At 42.8% G+C, this 26,164-nt stretch overlaps 1 protein-coding gene across 8 annotated transcripts in view; it reads left to right on the forward strand.

Annotated features, from left to right (window-relative positions):
- The first annotated feature begins 8,259 nt into the window (after positions 1-8,259).
- Positions 8,260-26,164, forward strand: part of EPB41L4A (erythrocyte membrane protein band 4.1 like 4A) — a 296,657-nt gene continuing 278,752 nt past the window's right edge. For 6 of the 8 annotated variants that reach the window (XM_010808814.4, XM_059890410.1, XM_059890412.1 and 3 more), the window contains exons 1-2: positions 8,753-8,904; positions 9,304-9,712. In XM_010808814.4, coding sequence (XP_010807116.1) covers positions 9,614-9,712 — 99 coding nt within the window. In that variant the 5' untranslated portion in view covers positions 8,753-8,904; positions 9,304-9,613. Of the gene's footprint in view, positions 8,905-9,303; positions 9,713-26,164 lie in introns of all 8 variants that reach the window. The other 2 variants (NR_198911.1, NM_001435210.1) reach the window with 1 other exon arrangement.

The raw sequence follows: 26,164 nt of genomic DNA on the forward strand, positions 1-26,164 counted from the left end.
AACTGAGTCAATAAGAAACAGATAACTTGAACAGATCATTAGTGAAATACAATTTTTAATAATAATAAAACAAAACTGTGCAAACAGAAGTCCAAGACTAGAGGGCTTCAATGAGTAGTTCTGCCAAACATACAAAGAAAAGTTTATACCTATATTTCTCAAACGATCCCAAAAAACTAAAGAGAGGAGGAAACACTCCCAAATTCATTCTGTGAAGCTCCCATTATCCTGTACCAAACCAGAGAGACAGAGAAAGAAAGAAAATGAGGTGTCAATACCTTTATGAAAAAGGATGCAAAACTCAACAAAATATTAACAAACCAAATCCAAAAATACATAAAAAGGATCATACGCCATGATCAAGTTGGATTCATCCTAGAGATATGGTTCAACTTAAGCAAATCAATCAATGTAATATGCCACATTAACAAAAGTTAAGAAAAAACCATATGATCATCTCCATAAATGCAGGGGAAAAAAAGCAGTTGAAAAATTTCAACATCCCTTCCTAAAAAAAACTCTCACCAAAGTGAGTAGAGTGAGAACATATCTCAACATAATAAAAGCCATTTATGACAAACGCACAGCCAACATAATACTCAACAGTGAATAGTTGAAAGCCTTCCTACTAAATTCAGGAACAAAACAAGGATGCCCACTCTCATCAGTCCTATTTAACATAGTACTGGCCTGGCCATAGCCATCAGATAAGAAAAAGAAATAAAAGGTATACAGATTGGAAGGGAAGAGGTAAAACTGTGTGCAGACTACATGACACACTACACAGCAAAAGCTGAAGTCTCCACACAGAAACTGTTAGGAGTAATGAATAAATTCAGCAAGTCACAAGGTTAATACACAGAAATCTGTTGCATTTATTTACATTAACAAGGAATAACAGAAAGAGAAAAATTTAAAAATTCCACTTCAAATCATGTCAACAAAAAATTCCTAGTAATAAACAACCAAAGATGTAAAAGACCTGCATGCTGAAAACTACAAAACATTGATAAAGGAATTTAAAGCAGATTCATGGATATGAAAAGATATTTCAAGCTCTTGGATTGGAAGAATTAATATTGTTAAAACGGCCATGCTGCCCAAAGCAATGTATAGATTTAATGCAATCAAAATAACCATGTCATCTTTCACAGAACTAGAAAAAACAATTCTAGGATTTATATGCAGCCAAAAGTGGCTCAGAACTGCCGAAGCAATCCTGAGAAAAAGAAGAACAAAGCCGGAGACATAAACCTTCCAGATTTCAGACAATACTACAAAACTACAGTAATCAAAACACAATGATATTAACACAAAGACAAACATATAGAGAGCCTAGAAATAAAGCCACACACTTGCAATCAATTACACAAGGTAGTTGTGTAACTGACATGACTATGACAAGGAAGGCAGGAACACACGATGGAGAAAAGACAGGTTCTTCAACAAGTGATATTGGGAAAGCTGGACAGCTATATGCAAATCAATGAACTTAGAACACTCCCTCACACCGTATACAAAAATAAGCTCCAAATGGTTTAAAGACCAAAATATAGTACATGACAATACAAAACTCCTAGAAGAGAACACAGGAAAAACATTTTTGGCTGTAAATCTATGTTCAACATCACTAATGAAAAGAGAAATGCAAATCAAACTATAATGAGGTACCACCTCACACTGGTCAGAATGGCTATCATCAAAAGGTCTACAAATAATAGATGCTGAAGAGGGTGTGGAGAAAAGGAAACGCTTTTACACTGTGAGGACACTAACTGGTATAGCCACTATGGAAAACCTATGGAGGTTCCTCGAAAAACTAAAAGTAGAGCTACCGGATGGCTCTAAAATCCCATTCCTGGGCATACAGTCAGAAAGGATGAAAACTAATTCAAAAAGATCCATGCAGCCCAATGTTCATGCAGCATATTTACCACAGACAAGACTTGGAAACAGCCCAAGTGCCCATCAACAGATAACTGGCTTAAGAAGATGTCACACACACACACACACACACACACACACACACACACACACACACACAGTGGAATACTACTCAGTCATAAAAAATGAAGTATTGCCCTTTGTAGCAACATGGATGGACCTAGAGAATATTGTTTAGAGAAGTAAATCACACAGAGAAAGACAAATACTATGTGATATCACTTGTATGTAGAATACAAAAAATAATACAAATTAATTTATATACAAAACAGAGACTCACAGACATAGAAAACAAACTTATGGTTACTAAAAGGGAGAAGGAGGGAGGGCGGGACAGACAAATTAACCATATGGAATTAACAAATAACAAACCACCATACATAAATAGATAAGCAAGAGGACTTACTATATAGCATGTTATTATATATTCAATATCTTACAATTAAATGAGGAGGGTATCCAAATAGACTAGGTGGTAGGTACTGTGATGAAACTCAACAGGAAGCTCTCCCTTCCTTAAAAACTACTCTTTGTGATGTAACCTGCTTAGCAGGGTCTTCAATACTCTTTTTTTTCTGAATGGCATTATTTTGATGTATGAGGTAGAATAAGAGGGAGGCTGCTGGTAAAGAATGAACTGTCCCCTTTTAAAAAATTATTCATAGGTAATTAGAAATAACTTTGATTATTTTTTTGAGAGGTAGATTCTAAAGCAGTGATTCTCACAGTGTAGTTCCCACCCAGCACCATCAGCAGCCCCAGGGAACCTGTGAGAGATGCAGTTCCTTGGGTCCCATTTCAGACCTACCGAATTCAAAACTCTAGGGGCGGGGCCAGCATCTGTATTTTAACAAGTCTTCCTCCTGGTTCTTCCGCATAGCCTTCAGGGGTTTAAGTAATTTAATTATGCATGTCGATGTTTTAAAGGTGTTTTTTCTTTTTTCAAATTAGTTAACTTTCTGAAGTTTGGAAAATGTAAAATTATAAAAAGATGACAGAAGACATGAATTGTTTAAATACATCTTCCTGAAGGGAATATGGAGCTTTAAACAGAATGTGGTGTCTGGCATTTTGAAGTGCGTGTTTCAGCAAAGGGTGGGGGCCTGTTTAATGTACAGTGAAACTGCTTCTTCCAGGATGAGATTCCTGCAGTCCATCGCAGATGGTCTACATATTTCTGTAAAATTATATCTACTCTGAATTTGTTTGTCATTTGACTCATCTACATGGGCTTATTATGACAGAATGTCATCTTGACCAAAGCAAATATTTTCCTAAAAATCTCTGAAGAGAGATCAAAGGTTTTGACACGAGGCTTTAAATAGAGTGTATTATGTTATGCACATGTTGAAAATCTATATGATTTTCCTGGGGAGAAAAATATGTTTCAGTAGTATCTTGTTAATTTGTATCTCTGGATAGACAGAGAAAAATTTCCTCCAAAATCCTGTAGACAGTATATGTTCAAATTTTGGAGACATTACCAAAGGTGATTCCATCTTAATATTCACACCAGCAGTGTATGGAAACACAAATTGTCCCCCGCCCTCACCAATGCCTGCTACGGTGGTGTAGTAGCCATTCTGTTAGGGCTCTAATTTTTTAGAGCCCTAACAGATCTGAATTTCTGATCTGAATTTCACTTTCCTAATGACAAGTAGCATTGAGCATATTTTCATGTGCTTATTTGCCATCTGTCTGTCTTCTGGTCCAGTGATTCCGCTCTTTTTTATTTCAAAAGAACTAAAAGCACATGTCCATACAAAAACATGGATCCTTGCTATAGACTGAATTCTGTCTCCTCCAGATTTATATGAAAGTGAAAGTTGTGTCCAATTCTTTGTGACCCCATGGACTATATAGTCCATGGAATTCTCCAGGCCAGAATACTGGAGTGGGTAGCCTTTACCTTCTCCACGGGGTCTTCCCAATCCAGGGATTGAACCCAGGTCTCCTGCATTGCAGGCAGATTCTTTACCAGCTAAGCCACCAGGGAAGCCCAAATTTATATGCTGATGCTCTAACCCCTAAGATAACTGTATGTGGAGATAGAACCTATAAGGAGGTACTTAAGGTTAAAAGGGTCACATGGGTGGGACTCTGATCGAACAAGTTTAGTGTTTTTGTGAGAGAAGATGCACAGAGCTCATGCTCTCCCCAGTAGCTCCTCACAAGGAAGAGATCATGGGAGCATGCAGTGGGGTGGCAGTTACCTGTAAGTCAGGGGAAGGGGTTTCACCAGAAAGGAGTCATGCAGGCATCCCGATCTTACTCTTCCATCATTCAGAACTGGAGGAAATAAGCGTCTGTTGTTGGAGTCACCCGGCCTGTAACCTTTTGTTTTGGCAGCTGGGGCTGAGTAGTACAGTCCTCACAGCAGGATTTGTCCTATTTATATCATTTGTAATAGTAAAAATCTAGAAATCACATAAAGGAATGGATAAGCAAATTGTGGAATACACAAGTTCAAAGCAATACTACTGAGTAATACAAACGAACAAACCATTGATATACACAACAACATGGATAAATATCAAAAAATTATGCTAAGGGAACTAAAGCAGAGCAAAAAGAAAAGAGTTGGCACTATTATTCCATTTATATAAAATTCTAGAGAATGTCAATAGCCGATTGTGACAGAAAGATCTGAGATTGTCTGGGAGGTGAGGTGTGGTGAGGAGTGAGAGGGAGAGATTACAAAGATACAGAAGTAAACCCTACGGGGTAATAGACAGGTTTACTAGCTGGACCATGATGATGGTTTCACATATACGTAAGTTAAAACTTACAGATTGTGTACTCTAAATATACAGTTTACTGTGTGCCAGTTATAGTATTTCTGGACCAAATTTGAGTCTGCTAGCCTGGCCAAAGTAAAGCCAATCTCCTGATTGGTTGGTGGTGAAGGAAAGTTTGGTGTTTTATTGCAAGGCACTCAACATAAGGACAAGGTTCGGAGAACCAGCGGCTCATACTCAAGTCCTACACTCCCCAGTGGCTTTCAGGGAAGGATTTTTATAAAGACTAGGTGAGGGAGAAGGCAGACCTCCTACTGATTAGTTAGTGGTGAAGTAACAGGGTGGCGTTTCAAAAATTAACATCATAAACCTTCTGATTCTAACTGGTCTAGAGTCTAAATGCTAGTGGTCAGCAGTTAACTTCTTCCACCCTGTAGGAATTTTAGTATCTTTAAAGCAACTCAATCAAGATTGCCGGGAGAAATATCAATAACCTCAGATATGCAGATGACACCACCCTTATGGCAGAAAGTGAAGAGGAACTAAAAAGCCTCTTGATCAAAGTGAAAGAAGAGAGTGAAAAAGGGGGCTTAAAGCTCAACATTCAGAAAACAAAGATCATGGCATCTGGTCCCATCACTTCATGGGAAATAGAGGGGGAAACAATGGAAACATTGTCAGACTTTATTTTTGGGGGCTCCAAAATCACTGCAGATGGTGACTGCAGCCATGAAATTAAAAGACGCTTACTCCTTGGAAGGAAAGTTAAGACCAACTTAGATAGCATATTGAAAAGCAGAGACATTACTTTGCCAACAAAGGTTCGTCTAGTCAAGGCTATGGTTTTTCCTGTGGTCATGTATGGATGTGAGAGTTGGACTGTGAAGAAAGCTGAGCGCCAAAAAATTGATGCTTTTGAACTGTGGTGTTAGAGAAGATTCTTGAGAGTCCCTTGAACTGCAAGGAGATCCAACCAGTCCATTCTAAAGGAGATAGGTCCTGGGTGTTCTTTGGAAGGAATGATGCTAAAGCTGAAACTCCAGTACTTTGGCCACCTCATGTGAAGAGTTGACTCATTGGAAAAGACTCTGATGCTGGGAGGGATTGGGGGCAGGAAGAGAAGGGGATGACAGAGGATGAGATGGCTGGATGGCATCACCGATTCGATGGACATGAGTTTGAGTGAACTCCAGGAGTTGGTGATAGACAGGGAGGCCTGGCATGCTGCAGTTCATGGGGTCGCAAAGCATCAGACATGACTGAGCAACTGAACTGAACTGAACTAAAAACAACTCAAGGATATGGCTCAGAACATTATCTATAGCCCTCAAGGAGGAACTAAAAGTCCTTGACTTGGTCTCCTGGCTAAAGTACTATTCTTTTGTATCGCTTGACTGTTTTCTTGTGTTTCTGCATTTTCTCAGTTCTCTGATTAAATTTTCCCTTTGGAACCTGGAAGGCCTAGGAGGCTAAAGCCTTTCTATAAACAAGAGGCAAGGGGACACGAGGGTGGTGACTGTTCCTGGGAAGGCCACCCAGTACCCTACTTCATTTCAGTAGCTCAATAGGCTATTAGACAAAGAAAACCTGTGGCACTTCTACTCTCTCCTGGCAACTCTGTGTTAAGTGGATTTTCTTCATTTTGATAAAGAAATGGAAAAGAAAATGCCTCAGCCAGAAAAGGCTGTCATATGTACAGGACTCCACAGCTTTGAACTTTCCCTTGTGAGGAGCCTAGAACAGAACTCTGTCCCACCCCAAAAAGCTAGCTTTTCCATTACCACTGGAGGTAAAGCAAACAAAACCACAATACCAAAGAACATAAAACCGATGGCAGTAAACTCAAACCCAGCAAACAGATAATTCCATTTGGGATTTATCTTTTGTTTTTTCAAGTTTCAGTTCAGTTTAGTTCAGTTGCTCCGTCGTGTCCGACTCTTTGCGACCCCATGGCTGCAGCACGCCAAGCCTCCCTCACCATCACCAACTCCCAGAGCTTGCTCAAACCCATGTCCATCCAATCAGTGATGCCATACAACCTTCTTATCCTCTGTTGTCACCTTATCCTTCTACCTTCAATCTTTCCCAGCATCAGGGTCTTTTCCAATGAGTTAGCTCTTCGCATCAGGTGGCCAAAGTATTGGAGTTTCAGCTTCAGCATCAGTCCTTCCAATGAATATTCAGGACTGATTTCCTTTAGGATGGACTGGTTGGATTTCCTTGCAGTCCAAGGGACTCTCAAGAGTCTTCTCAAATACCACAGTTCAGAATGGCCAGGTGTGGGAAGGTCCATAGGAACTGCAGGGCACATGAGTGGATAGTCTTGTGGCTCTAGGCCTCTGCTCGCTTTATCGGTTTCCCCAGGGAGAACTGGAGGTGTGGTCCAGGAAGGGGCAGGTTGCATCAATTCTTCAGCGCTCAGCTTTCTTTACAGTCCAACTTTCACATCCATACATGAATACTGGAAAAACCATAGCTTTGACTTTGTCAAAACCATAGACAGGCCTTTGTCGGCAGAGTAATGCCTCTGCTTTTTAATATGCTGTCTAGGTTGGTCATAGCTTTCCTTCCAAGGAGCAAGCATCTTTTAATTTCATCGCTACAGTCACCATCTACAGTGATTTTGGAACCCAAGAAAATAAAGTCTGTCATTGTTTCCATTGTTTCCCTATCTATTTGCCATGAAGTGATGAGACCAGATGCCATGATCTTAGTTTTCTGAATGTTGAGTTTTAAGCCAGCTTTTTCAAGCTTAGGTGCTCTACTGGATATTGTCGCAAAGAATCAATCTTTCAATCATATTTGGTAATTTGGGTGAGGAATATTATATGACAGAAAAGCTTCCACAAGAAAATACACTAAAATCTAGAATAATAAGATGTCAGCTCATGGGAGGCAAAACTTTGTCAGTGCAGTCCAAAGCCGGACACACAATTTGGTTAGAAACTCAAACCTGCTTCAATTGGACAGTGAGCTTGAAAGAAAAAACAGGGTTTGAGTCTTAGCTTTAGGTTAAGTTCACACCACATATAGTGGATTTATTGCTCTTTGGGGGTTGTGCTAATTCATGTTTACAGAGAGGCTTTCTACAGAAGGTTCTTTGTAGCAAATCACTATGGGAGGAAATTCCTTCCAAAGTTGCATTGTGTATTTCCATTTTACTGTGCTGCGGATGCCAGGTTTTTGTTTTTTTTCCTTCAAACTAGTAACGTCCTAGGCTTTAAGTAAATTGTTCACACTTGGGCTCCGTACCTTAAAAGTGGTAGAGGAGAAAGCTCAAAACTGTCTGACGCGCAAACTCTCACTCTTTCTAATACTCAGTATAAAGTAGAGAAACTTTCTGGCAGGCCTGCCGCAACCATGCCCGGAGCTCTCCCTAGTGTTTCCTCTAACTTCCACTTGTATTAACTCACTTCTGGTTCCCATCTGGAGAGCGCAGATTGCACCTGCTCAGAAGGCCAGCGGGAGCCCCGTTTCACCCGCAGCCCAGCCTTGGTTGCTTGTGCACGGACAGGAGTGCCCACCAGGGGGCACTGCAGCCTCGGAGCTGTTGTGCCTGCCCGTCCTGGACAGAGCCAGAGGCGCGGAGGGCGTGGGACTGGGAGCGTCGAGCGCCGGGGTCCGCGCGGAGCCGCGCCCTGCCCCTTCCTAGAGCACGCCTCAGATCTCCCCGGGAAACCGATACAGCGAAGAGAGCTCGGGCCCGGGGCCGCGAGGCGGACCGCTCCCGCGCCGCGCGGTTCCCGTGAGGACCTTCCAGCACCTCGCCATTTGACCATCTCTGCTCCGCCCTCCATCCCCAGCCGAGACCCCGCCCCAGAAGGGGCGCCCCCTTCGCGGCCACTGGGTCCCGGCTTGGCTCCCGGGCCTTTCGCAGACACCCAGGCCCGGCCCAGCTGCACCTGGGCGGCTCCTGCCCGGGGCGCCCCCCCTCGCACCGCCGAGATAACTTTCCCGGGAGCCGCCGCGGCCTGGCGCGCCCCGGGGCACACCCCGCTCGCCCGCTGGCCGCGTTCCTAGCCGGGCCGCCGGCTCCTCCGCCCACCAGCCTCCCGACCGCCGGCTTCTCTGAATTTCCTGGAGGAGCAGCACTCCGCCGCCCGGGCAGGGGGCTCTCGGAGGGAGAGCTTCAAGTTGGCCACGCATAGACCCGTGATGAACTCGGGGATCCCCAGACGGGAGCTGCGCCCCCCGACGAGCTGACCTCCACTCGCCGGTCGCGGTAAGGAGCCCGAAACCCTTTCGGACCCTTTTCCGGCTTCTCGGTGCGGGTGGGCTGGGGAGGCGGCGGTAGTGGACTGAGGGACGACCCTCGCCACTGCCCCTGCGGTGGGCCGGGACGTGGTGGGGGCACCCCTGACACAAAGGAACAGCCAAGTGCTCCCGGGTCGGCGAACCGAACCGGGGGCTGCGGGGTGGGGTCGGAGCTGGAAACGAGCGCCCTCTGGGGACCCCGGAGGCGGAGGGGAGGCCGGTGCGTTGCTTCTGCGCTCCGGCGGGCGTAGGTGGAGGGGGCCGGAGGGCTTCTAGGGGCTTCCAAGTCTGAGGTGGGCCCGGAGCTCTCGTCCCTTTCTTTTCTTGCCCCTTGACCCCTTTGACAGGCGACTTTTCTCGTCCACAGGGCTGCGGGAGGGGCCGCGGCGCCCCCGCCTTCGGAGGAGCCGGAGCCGCAGGATGCGCGGGGACTCGCCGCCGCCCTCCGCGCCCAGTTCCGCCGGCGCTTCCCCGGCCGCTCCCGGGCGCTGACGCTTTCCCGGGCTTCCCCGCCCTCCTTACCTTCCGTCCGCGCCGCTCCGGACCCCGCCGGTGACTGGTGCTTTCGGCCTCGCTGCGGTGCCGACAGTCCGTTCATGCCTCGCGTTTGAGGGCAGGGGGTGGCTCAGCGGCTGGCTCGCAGCTTTCTCCGCTGGCTGAGGCCCGCCACAGCCGACATGGGCTGTTTCTGCGCGGTTCCGGAAGAATTCTATTGCGAAGTTTTGCTTCTGAATGAATCCAAGTTAACTCTCACCACCCAGCAACAGGGCATCAAGGTAGGCACGGGTCGGGGGCGTGTGCCGGGGGAGGGGCTGCGCAGCCGGGAGAGCTAGGGGGTCCGCGGCTTTGTCCCAGCGCTGTCACCCGGGCGGGGCGGGCGGCGGGGCGTCTCCGCACGGTGGGAAGGCGCGGCAGCTAACCCCCGCGCTCAGGTGCGGGGTGGACGTGTCAGGCCGAGTTAACTTTGAGTCCTTCATAAAAGAGAGCAAGTTTGACGTCTGGCAGGATCGTCCATGCACCAGCTCTCAGCTGCAACCCACCGTCCTGAAACAGACCCAAAACTCTTCCCTACCTCGTTCTCCTCCCAAAGCAGCTAAGGCCCCCAGAGCTCTCAGAGAGGCGCAGAACTGAGTATACAGGCGATCCTCGGCTTTGTTGAACGACTGTTTTTTCCTTGATAGGATTACTGGGAAAGGAAAACAGCTCATTCGTTGAAACGCATGTATTAGGTGGTTGTGATTGTGTCGCCTGTGTTTGTGGTTGGGTAATGTTACGTTTGGCCGGAAAATAATTTCCTTTTCCGAAAGCAACCTGATTTTAGCCCCATGTTTAAGTAAACATCTCTCCAAACGAGGTAGTAACTTTGTGTCTCTTAGTAGGTCATTAAAATGCAATTACCTCTATTAACCTGAAGAACCCAAACAAAAAGGCTATGGGAGCTTGCAGACATCCACTTCCTTAATTTTGATGGGCTCGTGTTTACGGTTGACAACCTGAAGGAAGCGCCTGCGCGCTGGTTTTTGTCTCGCAGTAAGGTAGCTACCTAGAGATGATCGCAGTCCCCAGTGTTTTGTTGTTTTCTCTTTCTCCTTCAGTTTAAAATCACTTCGGCATTTCAGATACCTCCACTGCTGAGTCTGAGGAGGGGAGATCGCCCTTCCCCCGCCTCTCTCTCATACAGCAGGCCGTCTGAAAAATAAAGTGAAGGCTGCCGATTGTGTTGTCCTTGTCTTGTCATCTCAGAATTTAATCCTAGTGGCGTAGACTCTGGGCGTTTCCTTGTGTGAGTTAGTTTTTAACATAGCTTAATACACACTAGAGTAACTGTTCTCTGTCAGAAGTTTCAGCTTTGAATCATTCTTGGTGTACAGAATTCTGATTTTACAGCTGTCTTTTTTTTTTTTTTTGGTTAGAGAAAGGAGGTAAAAATGATCAGTTAAAGCCACAAAATAAAGTTAACCCTTTGGGAAATTGTTTTGAATATTGTTTGCCCTGTACTTGTAATAAACAAAAGTCAATCAGATTCTCAGTGTTTCCTTTTAACGTCAATAAAAGACTCTCTGGGCAAGTGTTCATTGTATACTTTTAGCTCTTTATGTTCCAACTCCCATTTCCCGCCCCGCCCCCCCCCCAACATGAAATCAGGGAAAGAACTTACAAGATGATGTAACATTCTTTGGTGTACTGTTCAAATAAAATAGGCAGCACTCCCCAAAACATCATACATTTTTGATAACATATAGATTCTCTTTGGCTTTGAAACAATTAGAGAAAGATAACTCTTGATCTGATACTAAAACAACAAAGCGATGTTGCTGAAGTCCAAAGTCATCTGGTATGTGAGCTTCCTATTTTATCATGAAAGCCCTATTCCTGTCAGCTGTGGAGCTTCTACATTATTCTGTCAAGAGAGCAGCCAGACTTGGGATCAAATGGAATAATATTGTCAAAGAAACATGAATCAAAAATCCTGATCCATAATTACTTTTTATAACCTGATGGTGCTTATCTGGTTTTACAAATAGGTGAGTGATTCAAAGGCATTCACAACTTTATAATGCTGTTATTTTGGATATATGCCATTTAACTAAACAATAATTTAGGCATGCCTTTGTTGAAAGTAATCATTTTGCAGCAGCCATGCCCTCTTTCAATGTCACGAAGCATGCCACAGTTATTTTGATGGCCATATGTGTAACACAGATGTCTGCTGAAGTTAACCACATTATCTGTAGCTACTATGCTACCATAAAATGCATGTGTTAAGCACCTATCTGCTTGTGCCCGCGTGCTCAGCAACTCAGTCGTATCTGAGTCTTTGCAACCCCGTGGACTGTAGCCCACCAGGCTCCTCTGTCTGTGGGATTCTCCAGGCAAGAATACTGGCGTGGTTTGCCATTTCGTTCTCCAATCTGCTAATGGTATGTACTAAATTAAACACACACATATGTGCTTACAAATGATATAATGTATGAACAGCATCTTACATGATATTCAAACACTGAATGAATATTATGTTTGTGTATATTATTGTTTTATACATACTTGGCATTTTCTTTAACTCCTACTTTAGTTTGTAAATGAAATAGTAAACAATTTACTACGAAGTCAATACCCAATAACTACTATTATAGTGTTTTCCTTCCAGAATAGTACTCTTGATAATTTTGATTATCGCTAACTAAAGTTAGCTAAGCATATGACATTTTCCCCTGAAATTGAAATAGAATGTTTTTCAAAAGTATTTTCTAATATTTATTTTGAGATGACCCTTTTTCACATTCTATCTTAGATGAAGACATCTAATCTTGTGTTAAAACTACATATTTTAACCCTTAATGGGAGGAATTTTACTAATTCCTAAACATTTAATAATTTGCTTGCATTACCATTATAATAATGCTTTATAAATTAAAAAGATTAGTTGTAGTAAATTTAAGTAGAAGGCATAGAAATAAGCTTTGTAAAACATTTTTTCCCCCTCTGTACTATTTTGAAAAACACTGTGGATTTGTTTAAACACCAAGTTACTCATTGAAAAGTTAGTTATAAGTGATTTTTTCCTGCAACTCCGATCAAAGTTTTTCCTTGACTTTAGGCAAAAAAATCTACATATTTGTTCCCATGGGAAGCATTTCAGCCTGAAGACAATAGTTAAACGTCTTATATCTTCAGATTCAAGTGAAAGTGAAGTTGCTCAGTCCTGCCTGACTCTGCAACCCCATGGACTGTAGCCTACCAGGCTCCTCCACCCATGGGATTTTCCAGGCAAGAGTCCTGGAGTGGGGTGCCATTTCCTTCTTCAGGGGATCTTCCCGACCCGGGGTTTGAACCCGAGTCTCCTGCATTGCAGGCAGACGCTTTACTGTCTGAGCCACCAGGGAAGCCCCTTGTTAAGATGCGTAGCATTTAAATGGAAAATAGTTTTCTGTTTCAAAAATAATTAGAAAAATAAAACCCGGTGTCATATTCATACTAATAAGAAATAGCTGTTTGCGTTCTTAACTTACTTTAGAGGTAACCTTACCTTGTCAAACAGAAAGTCTTTTGCGTGCAGATTGGAGTTTGAGCCCTATCCAAGATTTAAAAACCCAAGTTTATATAAACTGAATGCTGTTGGTTGTGTGTCTAGCCACACAATAGCTTTTAGCTGTTTGTTCTCTGCTGCTATCTCTGTTGTTTATTTTAGTAGGAATTTCTGCTGTGGTTGGTCTCTTAGTTTTTTGAGCAGTGTTTGTTCAGGAAAACTTTCGTTTTGTCCTTTGTAATTTTCTGTGCTGGGGGAGGTAGAAATCTTTCTTTTTGTTCTCTTGGAAAGCAAAACTTGAATGTGACTCAGACTACTTTTATTACTTGTCATTTGATTAGCAAAAGATTTTTAGGGAAAAAAAAATCATGAGGTTTTATGATTTAGTTCACAAAATTGCTGCTGCAAATGTGAACTAGATCAGTATTTTCATTTCAGCAAGATTTTAGTCCTCTGAGTAGTAATGTAATAAATACTGAGGTGCTTGTTTTTCCCTCAGTGTATTTGACTAAATTAATGAAACCAATGTGACAGTAAGATGGAATTTCCTTTAACTTAAAAAAACATGCTTTACTGAGATATACCATCCAATTCACACAGTTAAACCCATCCATTAACTTTTAAATGAAGTTACTTTCTGAATCATCCTGAGGTTCCTGAGGGAATATTATGAATCAGTTTTGATACTTTGATCAGAAACTTCCTAATAAGTTAGAAAAGCAGAACTTGGGGACTTGAATTATATGCATCTGTCTTACTAACAATTGTTTCTTATACTCTATTTAGATTGGTAAATAAAACATCTAAGAAGACTGAGAAAAAGGGAAAAGCAGTAGTTTTTTGCAAATCGTATTATATTTACATATAGCTATATCTTTTAATAGCAACGACATAAGGTACACAGTCAGGGACCTTCTAAACATAGGTTTAAGCAAGTAATTGTACCCCAGCATTTCTGGGGTATAAGCATTTCTGGGTTATAAGCATTTCTGGGGTAATATAAGATTGACTATGGGTCTTGACTGGTTAGTAAGTTACAGGTGACTGGGGTAGTACACCTCTTTCACACTGCGTCTAGGTTTCTAAACCTTAAACGTGATATCTGTGCCGTAACTGTTTAAGATGAACTACTACATAAATTCTCCCTCAAAAATTAAAAAAAAAAAGATTGAAAGTATTTTTTCCAGCTTTATTGAGGTATAATTGACAAATGAAATTGTAACATGTTTAAGGAGTACAACTTGATGATATAATACCTGTATATATTGTGAAAGGCTTCCCACATCTCACCATTGTTAACACATGCACCTCTTACACCTTTCTTTCTTATTGAAAACACTTGAGATTTACTCTTTCAGCAAATTTCAGTTATATACTATAGCCTTATCCCCTGTAGATACCATGTTACACTTTTAGATCTTTAGACTTAACTGCCCCCTCAATTTTACAAGACTTTTTCCATGAAAAAAAAAAAAGATTAAAAATGCCATTTATTATCCATGGTTTTAAAGTGATTTAAAAGCAATTTAATGGGGAAAGCATTGTTTGTTACCTTTAGCAGATAATGACTAGCTATCCTTTTCTAGGGGCTTACACTTTTCTTGGTTGATACTGGATCACACTTTTTGCTGCCCTGTTAATTGTCCTTGAATTCTATAATATTAAGCTTAAACTGACTTTAAGTTAATTTCCAGTAGTCAGTATGGATGTTCGAGTTGGACTATAGAGAAAGCTGAGCGTGGAAGAATTGATGCTTTTGAACCGTGGTGTTGGAGAAGACACTTGAGAGTCCCTTGGACTGCAAGAAGATCCAACCAGTCCATTCTAAAGGAGATCAATCCTCAATGTTCATTGGAAGGACTGATGTTGAAGCTGAAACTCCAATACTTTGGCCACCTGATGCGAAGAGCTGACGCCTTTGAAAAGACCCTGATGCTGGGAAAGATTGAGGGCAGGAGGAGAAGGGGATGATGGAGAATGAGATGGTTGGATGGCATCACTGACTCAATGGACATGAGTTTGAATAAACTCCAGGAGTTGGTGATGGACAGGGAGGCCTGGTGTGTTGCAGTCCATGGGGTCACCAAGGGTCGGACACGACTGAGCGACTGAACTGAACTTTGAACTAAATTTAAACTGATACACAGCTTTTGTTGTTTTTGAGCATGGGTGGTATCTTAATCTATTCAGGCTGCTATAACAAAACACTACAGACTGGGTGGCTTATAAACAAGAGAAATGTATTTCTCATAGTTCTAGAGGCTGGAGGTCTGAGATCAGGGCTTCCAGCATGGTTGAGTGAGGGCCCTCTTCCAGGTTGAAAACTTGTTATGTCTTCATGTGGCAGAAGGGGCTAGGGAGCTCAGTTGGCCTTTTTTTTTTTAAAGGTACTAATCCCAAAGGCCACACCTCCTAAAGACCGTCACTTTGGGGCTTAAGTTTCCAACATATGAATTTCAGGAGGACCCAAACATTTAGACCATAGCAGATGGTGATAAAATTAAATCTAAGTTGCAGGGTCAGAAGTTCAGACTCGACTTTCCATTAGATATATGGACAGTGGTTGTTTATTTTTATTATAAAATGAGTTGGGAAACTCATCTTTTGTTCAGTGGTTCATGTCAGGTTGTATCTTCGTGGGGCCAGATGGTTCTTTGTTGTGGGATGCTGTCTGCTCCATTGTAGGATAATTAGGTGTAATTGTAGCCTCTACCCAGGAGATGCCAGTCACACCGCTTGCCTAAGTTGTAAGAAGGAAAAATACCCCCAGATGTTGCCAAATGTCTGATAGGTGAAATCACCCTCAGGTGAAAACCACTGTCATGGAGGGTAGCAGCTTCCCTTTTTCTTCTGTATTTGGTACCCAACCTTCTACACTGTATGCAGACTAACTTTCAGATGCCTTCTTTTTTCTCTTTTGAAAGAGAGTTATATGCCTCATAGGTTAGTGAAAACAATAGGAAATCTGTATCTGTAACTTGCTTAATATTCTTAGACTAGCGGGCAGTATACTGGATTGATGAAAAGCATGGGCTGTAGCATCAGACCACTAGATTTACATTATTGATTCCACTGATTACTTATTAGATGTGAGGCCTTCAGAAAGTTACTTTTCTTCTCTGAATCTCAATTTCCCCATCTGTAAAATGCAAACAAAATAATACCCACTTCATGAATTCATGGTGCCTTGCATGTGATAAACACTCAGAAATTGTTGGTCTAGATTCTTCCTCCTCCTTTCCTTGTCCTCTTTTCCTTTGAGTGCTTCCTTTCTGTTTGCATATAAAGTCCAACCATCATTGTTTGAGTTAACATTCTACCTGACCTAGACCTTCAGCAGTTCTGTGTACCCAAATGACTTACTCTGTGGGTAGAACTGCTCAGTCTTCCAAACATACCTGACTTTCTTGCGCCTTATGCTTGGGATTGCTGCTGAGTGGTACCCTTTTGCCTTTCCTTAGCCACACACTCATCTGAACTCATCCTTTAAGACTTAAACTGAGCATCCCATCTGTTAGAAAGCCTTTAAGGCAGTTTGCCCTGGCAAAGCTAAGTGCTTGTCTGTGCCTTGCACACATCCTGGTATAGCACTTATCGCACTGCAAGCATCATTTCTAGATGCCTCTCTCTCCCACCGAAGCCTGAGAGCCCTTACCTGTGATCCCCAGCAGCTAGAGCTGTACACGTGTAATAGATGCGTATTCACTGTAATTTGAATCGGAGAATGAATGGAGTATTACTACTGGAATAGGCCGAACAGGCCATGTTGAAAATCTTGTGGATAATGAGATTCCTTTGCCATTTTATTTTTACTTGAAAAGATCCTAGAATAAAGTGAATCTTCTGTGAGAAATCCTGTTGCCAAGGTACTCTAATTTTTACATTGATAGTGGGTAGAAAATGAGGTGGTGCAGTGAACTGAGCGCGTGCAGGACACTGAAGATCTAGCTGAGGAGCAGCTATTTCAGAAAACATGAGTTACACCATTTTTGTGTTACAGAACTAACTACTGAATCTTTCCTCTCTCTTTTTTAGCAGTGTAACTTTCCCCTTACAGCTTAAGAGTCTTTTGGAAGAAGGGCCTGTTTCAAGATGGGATAACAGAACCTCACACTTTAGTTGCTTTTCTTCCCTTGTCTCTGATTCTTTAAACCATTGGAGAACAGTGTCAGTTGGTTTCATAGTGTGGATTTACACAATTGGGGACCATTGGTATAATTTTTAATCTTGCTGTACTGCCAATTTTACTGCTAAAGCTGCATAAACCTCATCTGACACTTCTCTGAGGCATAATAGAGAAGACAGGGTCAAAGTTAAATACTGGTTTTTTATGACAAATGATGTTTTTCATTCTGATGCACCATGGATTTTTCTGCAGGCCTGTTATAAACAGGACCAGTCAGATGTCAGATTTGCCATAACCCTTCAGCTTTCCTGGTGGCTCAGGTGGTAAAGTATCTGCCTGCAATGCAGGAGACCAGGGTTCAATCCCTGGGTTGCAAAAATCCCTTAGAGAAGGGAATGGCAACCCACTTCAGTATTCTTGCCTGGAAAATCCCGTGGACAGAGGAGCCTGGCGGACTACAGTCCCTAGGGTCGCGAAGAGTAGGACACAACTGAGCAACTAAGCATGCACGCACTCCACCTTCTTTGGCCGAGCTTTGTCTCTGATATTTTAGCCACACGTAAAGCTCGTCCTTAATGCTCCTGCAGCCTGCTTTGGGTGGTAAGAGTAACTGCCATTTGCTCCTGTGTCACAAGATTTGTTTCTAAGTCTCGTATATTAAATGTAACCAGGCCCCTGTTATCACTCGTTTGGATCTAGACTAGGTGTGTTAAGGTCAGCGACCAGCCAGTTTAGTTTGTGACTCAGAGCCTATAACCACAGTTTGGAGAGTCTGTACCGTTCTCAGAAATGTGGATTGCATTCCTTGCCCTCTGAACCATGTATTTCCTGTTTTATTTTTTTTCTTTTTTAAAGTGAGATGGTCACTTTTCCTTAGTGCCGCCTATTGTTAATCCATTTCTCTGTAACTGAACACTCTTGCTGAGTCCCCAGAGGCTGAGATGGCTCTTGCAAGTAATTCACTGAAGTCAAGAGGGGGCCTGGCAGTGGTTTCCAAATGGGTGAGAAATTTGTTTTCAAGGATACTGATGTGCCAAGTGGAGATGAATGCAGGCCAGGAGACCTGAAAGGTGCTGAGCGCTAGACCCTATGAACAGTGACTGAAAGGTCAGATGTCAGAGGAGCAATGAGCCAAACGAGGCTCATTTCAGCTCCCGGAGGTTGCTGAAAGAGTACCTTGTCTTTTGGACTCTGTGGGAGAGGGAGAGGGTGGGATGATTTGGGAGAATGGCATTGAAATATGTATAATATCATATATGAAATGAGTTGCCAGTCCAGGTTCGATGCACGATACTGGATGCTTGGGGCTGGTGCACTGGGACGACCCAGAGGGATGGTATGGGGAGGGCGGAGGGAGGAGGGTTCAGGATGGAGAACACATGTATACCTGTGGCGGATTCATTTTGATATATGGCAAAACTAATACAATATTGTAAAGTTAAATAAAATAAAATTTAAAAAAATCTTATAAAAAAAAAACCTTGTTTAGAATACATCTTTGCGTACGAACAGTGATGTGAGTTGGGGGTCAAGCTCCTGAGCTAGCCCATGGAGACTGTGAGTTTTTGTTTTTTTTTTTATTTAAAGAAAATCCGCCCCCACCCCGCGCCCCCCAAAAAATGTAACATGTGGCTGTGCTGGGTCTTCGTTGTGGCACTCAGGATCTTTAGTTGCTGCATGTGGGATCTAGTTCGCTGACTGAGGATGGAACCTGGGCCCCTGCCTTGCGAGTGCAGTCTTAGCCACTGGACCACCAGAGAAGTCCCCCTGTTTGAGTTTTTAAACACTCGGGTGCCACCTTGCCCTTCGTTTAGAGCTGTGTTTGAGAAGCAATCTTGGAGCCTCTCCTGCCTTGTCACTTGTCAAAATTGGTTTTTATCCACCATTCTCACTGCTCCCACTTTGTACGGGAACCATCCTACTAACTGGGGTGCTGTGTGGTCATTTTTGGTCTCCCCGCTTCCCCTACCCTGCCCTGTGTTTAGATCCTGAAACAACTGATCTTGTGATGGACCACAGGACTCTTCTTTCCTCATCTGTGAGCTGTAGGGTGGGAAAACTGCCTCATGGAATGACCACAAATTTGAGAAAAGAATTTTAGGCACATAGCCTAAAAGGTGCTCGTGTTGGCAGGTGAGTTCTTTACCACTAGCGTCACCTGGGAAGCCCCCTAAAATGATAGCTGTCATTATGTATGATCTATGATTTGCCTCTCCCGCCCCAAATTCCACTTTAGGATATCTTACCCCGCAATCCAGCCCAAAGTGGTGCTAGATCTCTGAGAGGCATGGATGGGTTGGTTGTTAGAAGTAGGGAAACAGTGGTTCAATATCCATAGATACCAGTGATTTTTCAGATCTCTGTATTTTTACTCACATTGCCTCAGCTACCACTGGGATGCTGAAACTTTGCATTTGTACCCCTAGTGAGATTTCCTGCCTCTTATCTGGCTTGAGTTTCTGACTGCCTGCTGGAGGTCACAGTAGATGTCTCAGCCCTTCTTTTCCCTCCAGACTCTGTCTTCTGGCGCTGCCTAGTTTGGTGAATGAGGCTGCACTTGGTCTTGATCAGTTAAGATGCTTTGATTCTTGGTTACAGAGATTTCATTGCAGATTCTTTTAACATGAGATTTGTTTGCTCAGATCAGGTTCCCAGTTTCTCTTCATCTCTTCTGTGCCCTGTCATACTGGGAATCAGGGTCATATGCAGGTGGTAGCAGATGGGTAAATGGTTCTAGAGATGATACTTGTACGTGCCACTATGTGAGATGGGAGTGGAGGCAGGCTCTGATGTAGGAGGGAAGACTCCTTCTCCCAAAGTTCACCAGCAGACTTGCCCTTGTGTCTTTTAGCAAAGAGTCTTGTGGCCATTCTTGAACCACAGTGGCGATGGGGTCACCTTCAGGGTGACAGGCCCTGCTTGGGGCTGGGTAGGGGTGGAATTCTTTCCTAAGGGAAAGGGGAAGGGGTTCAGGCAGGAGGGAAGGTGGTCAGGATTGTCAGGATTCTGGCACCTGGGCTGTCCTTAAATTTCCACATCCTTCCAGACATTGGAATTCTACCACTTCAGTATGTTCCAGGTTCGACTCTTCTCCCCTCCTCTGATGCCTTCTGCCCTGGTCTAGATTGCTGTCAGTTCTCAGCTGGACGGCTGCTGTAGCTTCTCAATCTCTTTGGCTTAGTTTATATTCCTGAGCATGAGGGCTGCACCCCGGCCCTTCATGATGGGACCCCACGTCTATCTGACCTTACTCCCACCACCTGCCATATCCTTGTTGTGGATTCTGGCCAAGCCAAGCTACTTTCTAGTCTGAATTCTCTACCTTCCCTTTCATCCTGGTCTTTTTCTGCTTGGAAAGCCTCATCCCACCTCCTCTTGAGTGAAGTCCCCGTTCTCATCAAGCAGGGTTCTGCTCAGGTGCCACTTTCTCTGAAGGCTCTCTCCTAATCTGAATTAAGCCTGCATTTCATTGCAGGAGTTTCTGTATGTTCCTGCCCACCTCACCCTGGGAGCAATATCAGAAGATGATGAGGGCGTGAGTCTTGGTCATAGATAACTCTTGCTTCAGGTCTCGCTTCCATGTGTTAGTACTGTAACCACGGCCAAGTCACTACCCTCAGAGTCAGCTTCCAGTTCTAAAAAATGAGGATCAAATTCTCCACCTTATCCTGAGTACTGTGCATAACCCTTAGCCCCATGCTGAATGAGTGGGAGCTGTTGTGATAGACATAGAAAGCCTTGAGGGAGGGGACTATATCTCTTTTATGGGATCCCCAGGTCAAGCTGAGTTCCTGAGGAATCAATGAATGATTGTGGACTGGCTGAATTAATCTGAATAAGGAAAGGTACTTCCAGATTGATAGAAGCAATGAATCTGAGAAGGAATGACATCTTTTCACCTTGATACTTTCTAGGTTCCCTGGGTACACGTGTCCCTGCTTGACTTCTAATTTCTTATTTAATTTTTAAAAACAGTTTTATGGAGATGTATATCACATACCTTATAATTTACCCATTTAAGGTGTGTAATTCAGTGGTTTTTCATGTATTTACAGAGTTGTGCAACCTTCATCAAAATGAATTTTAGAACATTTCATCACTCCGAAAGAACTCTTATTAGCAGTCACATCTCCTTTCCTCCCGGCCCTCCTACCAGCTCCAGCTAGGCAACCACTCATCTTTCTGTCTCTGTAGATTTGCATATTCTGGACATTCCTTATAAATGGATTCATATAATATGTGGTCTTTTGTGCCTGGCTTTCTTCACCTTGCATTCACTTATAATGTATGTATCAGTATTTCATGCCGTATTATTGCTGAATAATAGTCCATTGCATAGATATGCCATATTTGTCCATTCATCAGTGATGGATTTTGGCTATTACAAATAATTTTGCTATGAAGATTCATGTACAAGTCTTTATGTGAACATAATGTTTTAGTTTCTCTTGCATATATGCCTAAGAGTGAAATTGCTGGATCGCACAGAGTCGGACACGACTGAAGCGACTTAGCAGCAGCAGCAGCAGCAGCAGCGATTAATAGTTTGAGGAACTTGCAAACTGTTTTCCGCAGTAGCTGCACCATTTTACATTCCCACCAGCAGCGTCTGAAAGTGAAAGTGGTAGTTGCTCAGTCGTGTGTGACTCTGTGACCCTCTGGACTGTAGCTCACCAGGCTTTTCTGTCCATGGGATTCTCCAGGCGAGAATCCTTGGGTTTCCTTCCCTTTTCCTGGGGATCTTCCTGAGCCAGAGATCGAACCAGATCTCCTGTATCGCAGGCAGATCTTTACCATCTGAGCCACAGGGAAGCCCAGCAATGTCTACAGGGTCCAATTTGCCCCATGTTCTCACCAACACTTGCTTTAATCTTTTTGATTATTACTAACCTTTTGGATGTGAAATGGTGTCTCACTGTCATTTTGATTTGCATTTTCCTGAAAATTAGTGATGTGAGCATCTTTTCATATGTTTGTTGGCCATTTGTATATCTTCTTTGGAGAAGTATCTTTAGTTTGTCAATTAAAAATGCTGAGTTATTTTTCTTTTTATGTTAAGTGTTTGCTGTGTGTGTTTAGTACGTTGTTGCTCAGTTGTCCAGTCGTGTCCAGCTCTTCTTGACCCCATGGCAAGTTTGTTTTTTTTTCTGTCAGATACTTGATTTGGAAATGTTTTCTCCTATTCTGTGGGATCTAAAAATTTTTTCTTGACAATGTTCTTTCATATACAAAAGTTTTAAATTTTGATGAGTCCTATTATCTTTCCTTTTGTTTCCTGTGTTTTGGGGGTCATATTTGAGTAACCATTACTTACTCAAATGTTATGAAGATTTACTTCTGGTTTTTTTTTTCTAGGAGTTTTATGGCTTCAACTCTTACACTTAGGGCTATGATCTTTTCTTCATTCTTTTGCATGTGGATATCCAGTTGTCCTAGCTCATTTGTTGAAAAAAGTAATTTTTTTAGTTATCAAAAATCAATTGACAATAAATTAAAGGTTAATTTCTGGACTCCCAATTCTATTCCCTTGACATACCTATCTATACCTCTTATTTATTTTTACTAATTCCTTGGTAGGATAGATGTGTATAATTCAGCAGAGAAAGCACTCCCAGTTAAAACAAATTTGACATTTAATATTTTGAGCAAAATTTCCTGTAAACTTCCTGGTGGCAGTAAAATATTGTATATTTTATCCACTCTTAAATCCACAGGAGCTTAGAAGAATGGCAGGCACGTGGTGGTGCTCAGTAAATATTCGTCATATTTGAAGAAGGATTGATAGGAGGATTGTTTTAGTCATGCTGTTGTTGCTTTTGTAACTTGAAACCTTGGTTGTTGACTATTTAGATTTCCAAAATCTTTTCTGCATAAGCTTTGAATGTTGCTGTTCATGTTGTGTGAAGGATTTGCCTTTGGTTCTTCCAGACTCTTTCTGTAAATTACTTGATGGAGTGCTGGAGAAGAGTATTAGCATATGTTTTATGAATAACTTTGTCAGTCTTGGTAGTTAAGGGTGTAGTGTGTTAGGAAAGTTAAGGTCATTTAACTAGGTATGTGGATTTCATCTATTACCTTGCAACACACTGAGAAATTGCTAGATATTGGTCCTGAGCAGTGGAACGTGCAGTGCTCTCCCCCTGGGAAAGTGATGTAGATGGCTGGAAGATCATCATTTCTGAACACCCATACCCTCTCCCATCCTCATGGCTTTCTTTCAGCCTTGAACTTCCAGGATTCCTAGTGTGATTGCAGGTTAAAACCTGGAGAGCAACTGTGGCTTCATGGAACTGGACTAACATCCCCTATGGCTGAGGAAGTGGTAGCACATCTTAGTGGTACTGAAACTGGCGTAATATCACACCATAGGGGATGTTAGTCCAGTTCCATGAAGCCACAGTTGCTCTCTAGGTTTTAACCCGAAATCACACTAGGAATCCTGCTTATTTAACTTGTATGCAGAGTACATCATGAGAAAAGCTGGGCTGGATGAAGCACAAGGTGGAATCAGGATTGCAGGGAGAGACACCATCCTTATGGCAGAAAGCAAAGAAGAACTAAAGAGCCTCTTGATGAAAGTGAAAGAGGAGAGTGAAAAAGTTGGCTTAAAACTCACCACTCAGAAAACGAAGATCATGGCATCTGGTCCCATCACTTCGTGACAAATAGATGGTGAGACAGTGGAAACAGTGAGAGACTTTATTTTTGGGGGCTCCAAAATCACTGCAGATGGTGACTGCAGCCATAAAATTAAAAGATGCTTACTCCTTGGAAGGAAAGCTATGACTAACCTAGACAGCATATTAAATAGCAGAGACATTACTTTGCCAACAAAGGTCCATCTAGTCAAAGCTATGGTTTTTCCAGTAGCCATGTATAGATGTGAGAGTTGGACTGTGAAGAAAGCCCAGTGCTGAATAATTGATGCTTTTGAACTGTGGTGTTGGAGAAGACTCTTGAGAGTCCCTTGGACTGCAAGGATATCCAACCAGTCCATCCTAATGGAATCAGTACTGAATGTAAATTGGAAGGACTGATGCTGAAGCTGAAACTCCAATACTTTGGCCACCTGATGTGAAGAACTGACTCATTGGAAAAGACCCTGATGCTGGGAAAGATTGAAGGAGAGAGGAGAAGGGGACGACAGAGGATGAGATGGTTGGGTGGCATCACTGACTCAATGGACATGAGTTTGAGTAATCTCCGGTAGTTGGTGATGGACAGGGAGGCCTTGCGTGCTGCAGTCCATGGAGTCACAAAGAGTCAGACACAACTGAGCGACTGAACTGAACTGATTCAAACACTTCACAAATCCCAGTAGATATGCAGGCTACAGGCAGTTTCCTCTGTGAAGAACATCTCAAGTGTCTAGAATCTAGATAATGCCACAGCTGTGGGTGACAAAATCTTTCACACAAACTGGTTGCTACGTGTTATTGCTTTTTCTGCCAGTCACTCATTCTTTTGCCCGGTAGTTCACGTCTGGTTCTCTGCCCCAAACCTGACTGTGGTCGTATGTCCTCAGATAATGCAGCCCTGCGATGCCTGCCCCCAAGTGCAGCAGACAAGCAGGGGAGGATGTGGGAGAGATGGCATGCATTACAACAGACTGACTTTCACTTACCCTAGGAAGGCAGACTAGGCACAGGCATTTCAAGTCATCTAATGCAGCCCTCCCATTGGACAGCTGAGGGGACAGGGACCCAGTGAGGGGCAGTGATTTGCCAGAGCCCAGTCCGTGGTCCTGGAGCCCTGTCTTTGGTTTCCCGTCTGCTGATTTCTCAGTGCTCACGCGCCCTCAGTTTCTTTGCAGTCTGCAAGGAACAGCTGGGAGCTGATTATGGGGGAAGAGGTCAGAACTGATTGAAAATCCTTTAGGTTTGCTGCCAATCTCGCCTCCTCTCATGCTGCCAACCCTTCCCGTTTCCTCCCTCTCCTCCTTAAATCAGGTCCTTCTAGGCCCGCATCTGCCTTGAGTGCCTTCTGCAGTCTCGGCATTTGGATTTGTGCAACTCTTTCTGGGTAGATTATATGAGGGAGAGACTCTTTTGTCTCAAATAATCTTTTTTTTTTCCCCCTCCCAATTTGGGAGTTTGCTTATGTGGAATTTCTTTTCAGAATGATACTAACTGCATTGCATTTTATTTGTTTTAACTTTCTGAAAGATGCTTGTTTATTTAAAAGGCTTAGAATAATGTATGGTTATGGTCATTGTTTTAGAGCTCGTATCACTCAGAGTTTTTCCTTGGTTTCTGTTTTGTAAAGTCTTTACCTTGAATTCTTACAGCTCTATTCTGGTATCTCTCCAGGAAAGAAAATTAAAAACTGATTAGTGACCCTTCTTATTGCCTGAGGGAGGGTGCAAGAGAGGAAAGCAAAAAGGTAAAATTGCTCTTTCGTTGAAAGGTTTCAGATGGGCCAGTCATCAGGAGGCTAATAGATCTTCCCCCCATAACGATTATTTCATGCATCTGCTGCTGTTTACAAGGGCACTCTGAGGTTGTGCAAATTTTCCAGAATTCCTCAGGGAACCGGCTTCTTTTTCTTTCAGACAGTGTTTTTACATAATGTTCTGCGGTAGTTATTTGAAGATAAATAGGTTTTGAGTGTGAGGGTGTATGGTGGTCTGGACCAGTGCTGTGTGTCTGTAATTTTAAGTATGGATTTGTGAACTCACTTTTATAAGAATTTATTCAGAGCTTGTGTACCCAGTAGCACTTAGGATTTCTGGTAGGGATGATGAAATCGAGGGAAGACTCTAGCCTTTTTTTCCTTCAAACAAAAGTATGGGTACATTTAATTCTATCAAATGCATAAAATAGTAATTACACAGCCACAAGTCTTTTGTTCAATAATGATTTGATTCATAAGCATTTGAATGAAATTTACATAATTTTACATCCATACTGTTGAATTTTTAAATGTAAGTAAAAAAGCCCCCCGAATAATCAGTTCTTATATTTCCTATTTATCCCTCTATGTATCCACACTTTAAAAAGTTACAAACTGAACATTATACAGAACGTGTAAATCATGTTTAAAAACCCGAGTTTTTAAAATTGTTGTACCCCAATA

The sequence above is a fragment of the Bos taurus genome, chromosome 10 (assembly GCF_002263795.3).
Source record: "Bos taurus isolate L1 Dominette 01449 registration number 42190680 breed Hereford chromosome 10, ARS-UCD2.0, whole genome shotgun sequence".
Classification (NCBI taxonomy): domain Eukaryota; kingdom Metazoa; phylum Chordata; class Mammalia; order Artiodactyla; family Bovidae; genus Bos; species Bos taurus.